Source organism: Pieris napi, chromosome 4 (assembly GCF_905475465.1).
Source record: "Pieris napi chromosome 4, ilPieNapi1.2, whole genome shotgun sequence".
Taxonomy (NCBI): domain Eukaryota; kingdom Metazoa; phylum Arthropoda; class Insecta; order Lepidoptera; family Pieridae; genus Pieris; species Pieris napi.
Window position 1 is genome coordinate 1142497 of NC_062237.1, and position 14057 is coordinate 1156553.

At 32.3% G+C, this 14057-nt stretch overlaps 1 protein-coding gene across 6 annotated transcripts in view; it reads right to left on the minus strand.

The window, feature by feature from the left end:
* The window catches only part of LOC125048683 (facilitated trehalose transporter Tret1), a 51628-nt gene that overhangs the window by 1914 nt on the left and 35657 nt on the right, over nt 1-14057 (minus strand). For 3 of the 6 annotated variants that reach the window (XM_047647501.1, XM_047647498.1, XM_047647500.1), the window contains exon 2: nt 653-767. In XM_047647501.1, coding sequence (XP_047503457.1) covers nt 653-767 — 115 coding nt within the window. Of the gene's footprint in view, nt 1-652; nt 768-1437; nt 1756-5071; nt 5117-9157; nt 9166-14057 lie in introns of those variants that run through there. The other 3 variants (XM_047647502.1, XM_047647497.1, XM_047647499.1) reach the window with 3 other exon arrangements.

The following is a 14057-nucleotide window of genomic DNA, read 5'->3' on the forward strand; positions in this document are numbered from 1 at the left end:
TATTAAAATTCATAGTCGAACCAGAGGCTTAATTACGTTAAATAAATCAAGCAACCTGCAACAACTATAATATGTAATTTATTAATAGTTAAAAAACTATATTTGGTAAGATTTCAACACTCAATGAATAAAAATTTAGCTATTTATCTTTATTATATTACTCTTTTAAATACTAGATAAGCAATAATGAAGAAGTACAGATCAGATGGAGGATTACGTAATTATACTCGTTCATTGATTGTTCTGTCTTCATAATTAACATTCTATAGAATTTTAAACAAGGCCACATAAAGATGTCAAATGACTAATTATTACTAGCTATTATTTTACTTAAGAATATTATTCCAAATGCAATTATTTTAATTTTAATTATAGGTCTGTAAAAAGAATATTCAAACAAAAGGGCATTATAGTATCTAACACTCGTTTAATTGATAAGATTACACTATTTACCACACAATTAATAATTGATATGATAAATGACGTGCCTACATTAGGACCACAGCCGATGTAAGTGGGGAAACTGGGCGCCTTTTTATTAGACTTTATTAATGTGTGAGATTTATTTTATTAAAATATAGACATAATCTTAATAACAAAGAACAATCCAGGCTATATCAGTTAGGCGGATTTAATGTTTTATTATAAATACCTGATAGTGCAGCAATGTATTGTGGTAATTTGCGGCCGGTGTCACTATGTGGTTCCACCAGCACTGCCTGAGAAACACCAACCTCAGCCATTCTACCGTTGTTGCCCTCTGCCTGCTGAAATTTGTTATTGTAATTAATAAACAGCTTACTGGCATCAGGACTTATAAAACATATATTATTGGTAAAACAATTAAAAAAATACTATAGTATTATAAAAAGTAAAGTATTCCCTTTTAATATCATATTTTTCAATAGATGTTACAGTCATGAAGTTAATTAAACATGTACTAGGTAATCCCATGATATGCTTTTGCTTTCCATGGAATATTGTGTTTCCATTCATTTTGTTTTTTATTTTATTTAGAAAGTATTCTGGAATCACAGGAGTTTTGTAGCATAGTTTTCAGTACTTAAATAAGTAATATTTTTTAAATACCTATTGCTAATAAAAGGTTTAAAATAAAGTTTATATGGAAGGTAATTGTATGTTTTAATGCATATAAATATTTCATTTTTAATATTTGTTAAGAAATTTACAAAGGGGTTTTAGTTTCGTATTTGGGTAAGTAGTTGAATCAGTGTAGAAAATCTTCTAAAAAAGCACTAGTGTTTCATAAATTTTAAAAGCTGAATTATCTTATATCTGTAATATATCGTCTTAAATGTATGCAATAGAATACATTTACTCCTTAACTACTCTACAAAGTACTAATGTATATGGCTTTATTATAGTCTACAATAAATCTTAAATTTCTGCTTTTTGACCATTTAACGAGTAAAATACCTCAACATATCGAGGTCCTGGTAAAGCTGGCAACAACGGTTCAGTTTCTGAAGCATCCCTTTCATTACGATCACTTGAATTCGACCACATTTTCACAATATATTATTAAAGTAACTACGTTGCAAGAACCAGATGCCACAAAACACAACGTAACGTTTATGCGGGTGAAAGGTGTTTGAAAAACAATGATACTTCATTGTCTTGCGAACTGCGAAGTTATGGAGGTTGGCGGTACAATTATAAAAACAATTAACAAATTCTAAAAAACAAAACAAGGTTTTAAGTTCATAATAAACGCAAATTGCTATTGGTATTTGACAGACTGCAAATGTGACGTTTGCAGAATGTTTTATTTGACATATGCGCTATATCTGTCAGGAATGCAATTCCGCACAATATCACTACAGATTTTTCTACATTTGTATGTTACAATAGTCATTGATCAAGATTCAAGTTAACAAAAAAGTTACATCAACATTTATAATGAACATAATATACGTAGATAGCTAGATATAAACGCCTAATGAAACTATGTTAGCAAATCAGATATTTCAGCTATAAACTACAAAAAAATACGTCACATGGTTATATACGATATTTGCGTTGCATCAATAATTGAACGGGCCTTGAATGATAATTATCTTATTTTGCATCTGTGCACTTGACCGTACTTGAACATGCCGCGATTTTTCCTGGCCTTGACTTTGACCAACCACTGTATCGTGTTACGTCATGAGAGGTCTTGAATAGGACTTCCCGAGTCAGAAAAAGAGACTCCTGCAGATAAAAAAAATATTACAAAATGTCTCGTACAAAAATAAACATAAAAACATGCTAACAACGAAATTATGTTTGGTATAGAAAATAATATATAAAACTTTAATGCATTTATTAAGACCAAAGACTCAGACTAATAACACGATAATAGTAGGAAACCAAGCCGCTACTGCAACTTAATTTTTAGCCCGTTCATTTTATTTAAAAATTTCACACCAACACAACTTTTAATTGATTACGACAAGTGTTATATTGTTTGACACACCCCTTTCAAACAGAATTATTTTCTAAACATAGCGATACTTTCTCAAACAAGAGTCTATACCTTATAGTATACTCTCTGCTTTTAAAACATACAATGTTTTGTTTCGCCATAATCGGTTGAATATATGAGTATAATAAAAGTATTGTAGTAACCTATGGTTTCTTTAGTATGGAGCAAATAAATTTTAACTTGCTCCATTGATATTCGTTTTTTTCAACGTAGGTGCGGAGAACTCGGAAATCGGATTTCAGACGGCCATAAACATTACGTGGTGCTTAACTACATTGCAATTATTTACTTTTCACTTTTAAATAATTCTTCGGTAAAAAATCATAAAATATGCGCGCGATGTTTTATCGCAATTTTTCTAAAATGGCGTGGCGGAGTTAATTGGCATATCTCAATGCGCACGTTCTATTCTACTACAAATGGTCTAAAAACCGTAAATAATTGAATATGATAAGATAACAATGGCTGTTATATCATTATATCGTTACATTATTATCTTCGGCTGTTAGGTGTTTAAATGAGAAATAAATTGATTAGTTTATGTGTTTTTGTTATTTTCCTAAAACATATTAAAGAAAACGCTTCGTTTGTTTAATGTGTAATCCGACTAATATTATAAACGCGAATGTTTGTAAGAATGGATGGATGTTTGTTACTCTTTCACGTAAAAACTACTGAATGGGTTTCAATGAAACTTTACAATAATATAGCTTACACATCAGAATAACACATAGGCTACAATTTATAAAGATATTGTGTGAATTGTCCAAAATTTCAAGTAAGTAGGTAAAAATCTTGCGTATCTGGCGTATTTCTATCTGGGTACGTAGTATCACGATTGTAATAAAAAGTCGATGCATCAGTTACGACGCAATTCGTCCTAGAGGACCACGTCAGATCGCTCTGATTAAAATGTAAATGATACAATAATGCAAAGCAGATATTATGAACTATATTATAATTGATGGTATAGTTTCCTTGTGCCTTATAAAAATCAAGAGGTTTTTTAAAATATTTGTATTTTATTTTAGACCACCCAAAGAAAGCAATAATTTTATCGGCAAGATAAGACTAAGATAATATTAATATGTATCATACCTACGCGAAATAAAATGAGATAATATGTAGATATTACATATTATTCCATTTTTTTTTTTTTTTTTTTTAATAATAAAAACTTTATTAATTACAGAAAGGTTTGTTACAGAAATCAGAAATCGCTAGTCCCCACACTAGGGAGGCCCTGTGTTGTGGGTAACTAGAAGACAATTATTTCGTGGTACATACATGTTAAAAATAGTTTAAAAATGTGATATGAAAAAATGATAATAAAAAATAAAAAATACCAATAATAGTTATAAATTTAGTGTTACGTATGAAGTGAATGAGTGAGTGTGTGAATAGGTGAGTTTGCGCATGTATTTGAGAATGTAGCTGAAAGTTGTTATGATCGTGCACTGTGTCTGTGTTTATGAAACCTCAAAGTCATACCAAGATATGTAGTAATGCCTCTGTGGATTCGAAATCCAATTTGGCTAGTGTAGTTTCTATGTGACTCGCTAATTTGTATCTGGATAGTTTTACGATCTCAGAGTCCATAGATTTGGAGAATTTGTTATAAAGGAAGGGGCCCCTAAATGCAAAGGAGCGTTGTCCAAATACAGTCCTTCGTTTTGGCGTTGGGAATGCAAAACGTCTGTTCTTAGATGTGTCCTGAATTGTGAGCCCATGAAATCTATGATATCTTGAACAGGTCGCCAAGATGTAAAGCTTCCTTACCGAGAGGGTTTTTGTTTCTAGGTGGAGTTTGACTGTGGGGTATCTAAACGGCCTGCGATAGGCAACTTTAAGGATTGCTCTCTGTGCACGTTTATTGTTGTTGTGTGTTATTTTACTGTACCATAAAAGATGATTATATTTGCCGTTATTTTTTTTACTAAAGCACTGAAATGAGGCTTTTATGGTATCACGCGGGTACTTGTGGGTTTTATAATAACCACAAAAACTTAAACTGTTATCATTATGCATTATCTTTTGCAGTGAAAAAGTGAAGAAAACATGAAAGGAAATTGAATAATACGTCACCGTCAACTATGTATTTTAAGTTTGAGAGGTTATCTTAATATATATAAATTACGCGTCACGTTGTTTGTCCGCTATGGACTTCTAAACTACTTAACCGATTTCAATCAAATTTGCACACCGTATGAATGATTATAGCTTACATATACATATATAGTTCTACTGTACGTGTGTATTTTTAACTCCTCTTAAACGGCTGGACCGATTTGATATTTTTTGTATGCGTTTGGGTCTAGCGCTGGATGGTTTAGATTTAGAAATCAGTCCGGCAGATGGCACTGCAATCAGTACTTTCATACTTTGTTTAATATCCTAATCGCATGAAATATCATGCAGGACAACGTCTGTCGGGTCCGCTAATTTTCCCTTAAATATTGGACACAGCTATATTTTTAGTTAGAGCTTATTATGTTTTTGTGTGACATTTTTTAACACTGACAATCGCTCATTACAGACTATCAAAGTATTACTACTTAGGGAAAAAAGCTAAAATATATTTACCAAATTCACACGCACTGGCATCGCATGCATTCTGGTAGAGGCCATACTTGTTGTGATATTTGTAAATAAGTTAGCCGTAAGCACACCCGTGGCAAGTGCTGGAGATAAAGGAAATAGAGCGAACCCCATACTGTTACTGGAACCGAACATTTTCACTTCACTAATTAATATTTGAGCGACACAATTGTTTAGAATTTTTCTATAAGTTTATTTAAGTGTAAACAACTTCGCATTTCGCAATAAGATCACAGCTTGTTTGTTGAGAAATGAGACCGCACTGTTTTCAAGTGCAACTGTCAAAAATGAGAGAAATCTCAAATGATATGTTTATCAATGATAAAGTACAGATTATAATGCAAAGGTCGTGAAATATTTTTTCTGGTACCGTGTAATAGGTATAAATATCTGATAAAATACTCTGTATTTTCTTATTATGTGTTTCATACGTACGTAACTGTAACTATTTTTGTGTTTAATGTAGTTTTACAATAGTATTTTACTATTTTGATGTTATGTTGATGTTTCCGTTTAGCTTCTTACGTCTGGATTGACTGAAAGGAACTGCTCTTACCACTAAGAGCTCATTTACATCTGTTGTTTGCTAGTATTATTTTGTCATGTTGTTTGTTATGTAAATAATGTTCTACGTTTTCAATACTTCAGCAATTCTAAGTCTTTAATTATAAAGGAAATTAGGGTAAGGTTGTACCTTAATCTATATCATAGAATTGATCAGACTTTTTGCTACACACACGCAGACTTTTTGAGTGTAAGGCAAGCTTTTTCTTGGTTTCCTTATGTTGGTTTAACCGTTCAAGCGTGTGTAAAATGCGTTAAAAAATGTCAATTAATGCAAAGTCGGGATCGAACATACGACTTTGTGGGAGTCCCACGCTGAATCCACCAACACTGCTCAAATCTTAACTTATAGATTACCTGGGTATTGACTTATTATTACTATAATTACTATTAATTATCAGTGACGTTTTAAAAAAGTATTTATTTGATATGATATAACGTACTATCTTGAGTTATAATCTTAGCAAAAATCGATCGCACGCGCAAAATTAGCAAAATAATATTTCACATTGATAACTGACGTGAGAATTATAATTGTTGCGGTGTTTGCGTTTATTACTTCTCTTAATTGTCTTTTGTAATGCAATTTCCTATATATCTACACCTGTATGAAGGAAAATAATGTTCTACCTTTAGATACAAATATTATTGGCTCAATTTTAAATTATTGTGAATGTACAATACCTCGATAAAACTATATTGCTACGTCTGGTAATGAAATTTCATTTGCCATGAACAAAGTGGAAGAAATTAAAGGACGAGTACCGAGTTACTTGTTCTATTTTTATGACCTAACAATATTGTTAGATGGATATCTAAGCAGCGTAGTTCCGGCCAGCCTTGAGAAAAAATAATTCCCTTTCAAATGTTTCTTTTAATTTTTAAATTTGTTAAAGCGAAAATAACCTTAGAGTTGAATTACTAGAATTCATAAAAAGTCGTTTTTGTAAATAAGGAAACCTATCTCAATCTAAAAATTAATAGGCGCGGCCTTACAAATGTCAGTGGTTTTAAATGATTACTTTCCTTAATAGCTATTTTAAATCAAAGTATGGAAAGCAAAGAAAAAACCATACTATACCAGCCCTGCGATTCTGTAACTCACTTCACGAACTCACACAGCGGTTTTCGCATCGGCGGTCGCTCTCAAATCAGTCGTGAAGCAGTCATTTTATGATTTGGCATTCTGAAAAGGTGGGAGCTTGTAGTTTATTGTTTATCAGAATGCCAAATCATAAAATGACTGCTTCACGACTGATTCGAGAGCGACTGCCGATGCGAAAACCGCTGTGTGAGTTCGTGAAGTGAGTTACAGAATCGCAGGGCAGGTAGAGTAAAAATATTTTAATTTAGTTCACAATATAAAAGTCTGTCTTATTGTTTACATTTAGCGATTAAAATATGTTATATTTTGGTTTTTAATACGTTATAGTATGGCTGGAATCTAATTCCAACTAGGCATGGAGCAGACAATTTTTGAAGTGTTTTGACAAGTGTAGCTAATCGCTTTTTATCGCCTTATTGTATCCTGAAATAATCATTATTTTACTGGGAATTCAGATAAGGTTTCAGACTACATTAAACAAATAAATAATAAACCAGGTAGATTGGGTGGTAAGGATCAACTTGAAACAGTTTGCACGCATGGTCGCTTATCTACCAAGCAGCCACTATGTGGAACCAGTACCCACTGAATTTTCTTTCATTTTTCCGAAATAATTCGTTAGGGTCCTTCAAGAAAAGAGCGTACCAATTCTTAAAAGGCCGGCAACGCACGTGCGAGCTCTCTGGCAAAGTGAGTGTTCGTTGGCGGCGGTATCACTTAACATCAGATGAGCCTCCTGCCCATTTGCCGAAAAAAAACTATCCGTTTAATTCTGCCCTTTGCTTATGGATATGGATGCTACAGACGAACGCTTATTCGCCAGAGGCCCATTCACCTTTAACCTTATTCTTAAAAACAAAATTTTCACTAAGGATTCAAACTTTATACATTCAGTAACTATGCTGAAACGGAAAATATTCTTATTCTGCAAAAATAGTTTAAATGTAAAATGTAAGTGTTATCTAGAAATTATTACGTCGTACCGTTAATCTGTCAAATGGAAGAGACTAGCTGCCCATGACACATGGAATCCTAGAGCAACACTTTCTTTTTAACTAAATAAAGTATTTTCTGTTTTCTTTTTTTCAGATCAAGAAGAACATAAAACTAAAGTAGCATGAATGTTTTCACAAACAACATAGCTTTACCATGTTAAATCATCCTACATCAATTCGTTTCACATATTAATATTATACAAAGTCTAATTTTATGTAAATGTTCTAGCGTCTAGAAATCTTTTATATTTGCAAATAATAATACATTGTTATAGTCATTTAAATTTCACAGTTGTTACATTTATGAAACGTGTGGCATCTTATTTTTATTAAATAAATATTTTGTTTTAAAGATTGGCTTGAGATTTTGTTATAATTTGATATCTCCTGTTACGGAAGAAATTTTATTTATTTAATGATATTTCTATCAAATGTCTCGCTATTTATTTATCTTTAATCTCAATAATTGAATCCAGGATTATCGTTAGCAAATCGATACTTAGGTACAAAGTTGTTAAATATAATGATTGTGAATAACAACATTGAAGTTTTATGGCGCTGCATTATCGCAATTTCTATATCTACATCTTTTGTGCCATAAATGACCACTAATGAAAGTAACTACAATAAAGTATTTATCATACAATAATGATAAAGATTTATTATAATTATTATATGGCATTAGAACATACAAAATATTTCAAGAATGCAATTTTCATCTCTCTTTTAAATTATAACACTTGTTACAAAATATTTTTTTCTGAATCTTTACTGAAATTACAACAATGTTACATTTCAAATAGTGCATAGTTGGTACTTAAAGATTTCTTGTGACCATACTGGGGACGATATTTGATTGTTTTCAGCATCGCATTACAGCATGCTGGAAATATCCAGGGAACTTAGACACAAAGGCTGTATGTAGAGTTATTATTATAAATGTACTTTTTAAATAGTACATACGAAACCAAAGATAAAATATATATTTGAGAGATATTTAAAAAAACCAGACATTTGTAAATAAGCCAGCGTTTTTTTATATTTGATTGACGCAGTTTTATTAAAAATGTATACTTTATTGTAGAGATCGCTCGAAAGCGACAATTTTACTGTATTGCAACGAAATGTAAATAAATAAAATATTTCAAAATTGCTGAAAAAAATTGCTTATAATTTTTGATTGATTGAAGAAATTTGTAAAAAATTTCATTATCCTATATACATACATATGTAAATTTTTCATGTAAATTTCAAGAGCCTACGCTAGGGAAGCCTTATAACATTGCATGTGTGTTGAAATGTGAAATTCTTACACGAAAAGAGCAAGAATAATGTTATAAAAATACGTAATTTATTTTTCAAACGAAACTATTTCTAGTTCTAATTAATAAAAGAAAAAATACTTACATATATAACAAATCACAAATTCGCGTAAAAACAATCGAACTAATCCTTTGTGGGATAATTCTGAATATTTTTTACGCTTTCCATGGACTGGCCACCGACGGCCTATTTTTCTGAACGATACATTTACACTGAATGTAGCTTGTCAACCAAGCTACATCAGATACTGAACGAAATCTCCACGTATATAAATGACGCATGCGCATATAATAATACCGCCGTTTCACTCGGCTACGTGAGAACTATGCAACTTTATTTCAACTACGTCTTTCTCTAAGTAGTAACAACATTTAACAACAAATGAAAATAATTTGATTCCCAAAATTCAATTAAATATTACAATGAACTTCTATAATTACTAAAATATGTTATTAAAAAGTACAATTAGCAATTAAGTGAAATTTAATTAAAATTTTAAAACAATTCCTCTTAATTATAGAAGTTAAAATAAAGTGTCATTTTAGAACTAGGGCCTAGGTTAGTATAGCTTTGAGAACGCAGGAAATTCTACGCACGGAAATTGTTGAAGCGGAAGGTTCTTTATTTCCGGGAAAACAATGTCACACGTATTTTTCATCACAAAAGAATAATCTGTATCATAAAACTGCATATACAGACTATACAAAGGCGATATTAATTTGAATATGTTACAGTGTATGTCTAACAGACGAGACTGTCCAGTGTGGTCATCGTCACATTTCTCTGTGGGCCTTTGACATCTGGTCTAAGGCCATATGGAGATTGTAAAGTGATTTTCTAATTATTCTGTTAATATAATTTGTTCTATGTTAAAACGTCTAATTTATTACTTAGGATTATAGTTAAACAATCTCTAATGATATATTAACTAATTATAATTATTGAAAGAACGCTATGAAATTTTAAGCCCGATTAGTAGTAGATTTTAAGAAACATAGTGTACCTGTTTTAGCTTTCAGCTGTCTAATGCAACTATTAAATTTTAATGATTATTATTATTTATAATCAAAGCAGTGTTGGCCTAGTGGCTTCAGCGTGCGATTCTCATCCCTGAGGTTGTAGGTTCGATCCCCAACTATGTACCAATGGACTTTCTTTCTATTTGCGCATTTAGCATTCGTTCGAACGGTGAAGGAAAACATCGTGAGGAACCGGCTTGCACTAAACCCAAAAAGAGGACGGCGTGTGTCAGGCACGGGAGGCTAATCAGCTACTTGCCTATTAGATTGACAATCATGAAACAGATACATAAATCTGAGGCCCAGACTTGAAATGGTTGTAGCGCCACTGATTTTTTATTATTTATAAACGACGTTGTGTATATATGTCGAATAATTCCTACTTAGTTGCTATTAACTACACACATTTTATATATAATAATTGCTTACGAATGTTTTGCTTTTCTATAATAATGCTTACGTAAAGGTCAATAAGTTCAGTATATTTCCAAGACGCGCTTTATCTAGCATATATGTTCAATAAATTTCACATCTGTTGAATGATAAGTCATGTACCTATCTTTTAGATAAGTTTTAGATCAAGAGCCTACCAGTTATCTTATTCGACAGAGAACCTCTTATTAAGAGATTATTTCAAGTGTGGAAATGATTATCGTTTCGAATTTTCGATGTTTTGAGGTAAACCGTAATCGCAATTTTTTTACGTAATACGGTACAAACGGGCTCCTCTGATGCTCATCTGATGTTAAGTGATACCGCCCATGGACACTCACATTACCAGAAGGCTCGCAAGTGCGTTGCCGGCCTTTTAAAGTACGCTCTTTTCTTGGAATCCTTAGTCAATTTGGTTCGGATATACTTCAGTGGGCAGCTGGTTCCACATAGTGATGGTGCGCGGCTGAAACTGCCTTAAGAAACGCTCAGTTGTGGAACGACGGACGTCGAGGTGATACGGATAGTATCTTGTATTCTGCCTTGGTTGGATATATGTTTAGTTTAATAAACAGAATTGATCATATATTAATTCTAACAACAGACATACAACGATATTTATTATATATTATTAAAAAATAATCAACTAGGTATGTCAATTTACAGATAATTTTGTACCTAATTGATATAGTTTTATGATTATTTGAAGGTTTTAAGATAAATATGATCCTAATAATGTTGTACATTGAATAAAGGGACATTCATTACAATACTTTTCTAGAACGAACAAAATTTCTAAAAGGGTAATTATCTATTACTCTCCTTAACCAAAGACAATAAAAGTTGATGGTTGGTGATTTAAGGGTGTAAACTAAGGATTTTTATGCCAAATTATAAAAAAAATTGTGTCTACAAAGATGGGAGTTTAAAAAATAGTTTGCGACGATTTTCCGACCTATATACGCAAATTTCAAAGCCTAGCCAAAGAAAATTGAAGCCGAGTGTTACACGACAATTTTATATTTTTTCGAAATGATGATGATGAGTATGACGTACAGACTACAAACCCGAGCTGTAACGCACGTTCGGCTGGGCACTTCGAGAGTAAACAAGGTCTATGGCGAGAGAACGGTATTTCCTACCGCGGCTAATAAATGGACTACCCGGTCAGTACTATAGTAGTATATATAGTAGTAGTAAATAGCCTAGCGTTAAGTAACATAAAAAGTAAGTTAAAGAACTATTTATATATGAATTTGTCGCGCTCCTAAACGAGACTGCTATGGTTACATTAACACACACCATAATAGTTTTCAAAAGCATCATATCATTATTTAGATGATATTATACTGTAAATGAATAGAAATATATAGATAAACTTTAATATAATATTTTTATTATTACACTTAAAATGAAGTAGGTAAACATCATATTCATCGACAAAGAATATTATGTAACCTTTGTATAGTGTAATAACAAAAAATTATTATCTTGAATTGTATTCGAATGAGAATAATATAGACTGTTGGGTTTTAGATTTGACACCTTTATAAGGACAGAATTAAATTGTATAATTGGTTTTTTACTAGTAAGGTCGACATTGATACACTTTCGCCCGACCTACGGTAATTCCCAACATGAAATGTAATGGTTTAAAAATGCGGCCACGGTATTAGGCAACAAATGATCCAATTTTGTTACTTGAAACTTGAGAAATGTTAAAGCGTGAATGATGAATCATTAACCTTTTATTTTTATTACAACTATGACGTCACAAAGAGAGCAGTTTTGGCCTAGTGGCTTCAGCGTTCGACTCTCATTCGAGGTCGTAGGTTCGACCCGACATATAAAGTCCATTGGTGCACAATGGACTTTATATGTTATGCATTTAAGATTCATTCAAACGGTAATGGAAAAACATCGCGAGGATACCAAAGGCAAGCCGCCTGAGACCCAAAAAGTCGACGGCATGTGTTAGTCACAGTGGGCTGAACACCAACTTGCCTATTAGATTAACAATTGATCATGAAACATATACAGAAATTTGAGCCGCAGACTTAAAAAGGTTGTATCGCCGCTGATTTATTTGTTTATTTTATGACGTAACAAAGGAATTGGATCACATTTGTTTAATAATATTTTGTACCATAAGTGGATCTTAAAAATTCAGTCATCGCTGGCATTAGTAATAATAATAAAAAAAATCATCTATCAAAATGTTTTTCAAAGATGTAAACGCGGCACCTCACATGGCGAAAATCCTGACAGGCCTCTATTTACACAGATTCAAACTGAAGACAAGCCCCGCGTGCGTAAAAATTAGTGCTATTTTATCTTATGAATCCACAGATTAATTAACAAAGGACATGTAAAATCACGAACAATGTGTATTTAACAACATAATAAAGTTTATTCCACCACAATGTTTGTTTGATTGTGATATCTTCGTGTCAACAGCGATACTGGAAATCTCGTAGATTTTCGTATCTAAATATAACATTAAGCTGCCCAGATTTCATATAACAAACAAATTTTAAAAAATTCTCTAAAACAAGTTTTAACACTTATCTATCTGGCATAATATTTAATGCTCCAACATCAGCTAACTTTGTTTGGCGTATTAAATTCCTATTGTTTTTCTAATCCTTTTTTCTATACAATGGGCAGGAGGCAACCTTAAGGGATACCGCCCATAGACACTCACATTGCCAGAGGGTTCGCAAGTGCCGGGCTTTTAAAAATTGGTCCGCTCTTTTATTGAAATACCCTAAGTTGAATTGGTTCGGAAATACTTCAGTGAACAGCTGGTTCCACATAGTGGTGGTACGCAGCAAAAACTGCTAAAACGCTCATTTGTTGAACGACGAACGTTGAGATGACGGGTGGCATTTCGTATTCTGCCTCGACGATTTCTCTATGGTATTATTTGTAATAGAATTGTGGCTATAATAAGGAATTGGAACTTACCTTATTTTTATTTTATTTTTTTCAAAACAGTCATGTAATATGAGAATCGTTATTTTGTTTGAGTTTGAGGATAAAAATCAATATAATCAAAGATAAAAAATAGAATAATATGTAGTAATAGTGATAAGTCCAAATGTAATCAAGATAGGACGTTTATTATGACGTCTCTTTGTTTTAATAAATAGGTTTACACTTTTAGTATTTATCAAAATTATGACCTTACCTACAACTAGATGATGTGATTATGTATCACAAAAATTAGGCAATTAATTTAACTATTCGCTAACCAGTTCTTAGAATTTACTAAACCATTACTTTTGATTTTAATATGTATATAGTATTAAGCTAAGAACATTCATTGAGTATTTTTATCATACTTTTTTTCCATCCCAATCATATTCCCAAGCAGGTGCTTGATTGGAACCCGCAAGGAAAGCGGAAGCGTGGCAGTCCCAGGCAAACCTGGCGCCGTACAGCAGATGAGGCAAACAGAGCTGGAAAGACTTGGAGCGAGGTAAAATACGAGGCCCAAGACCGAACGCGATAGAGAGTCACTGTGGACGCCC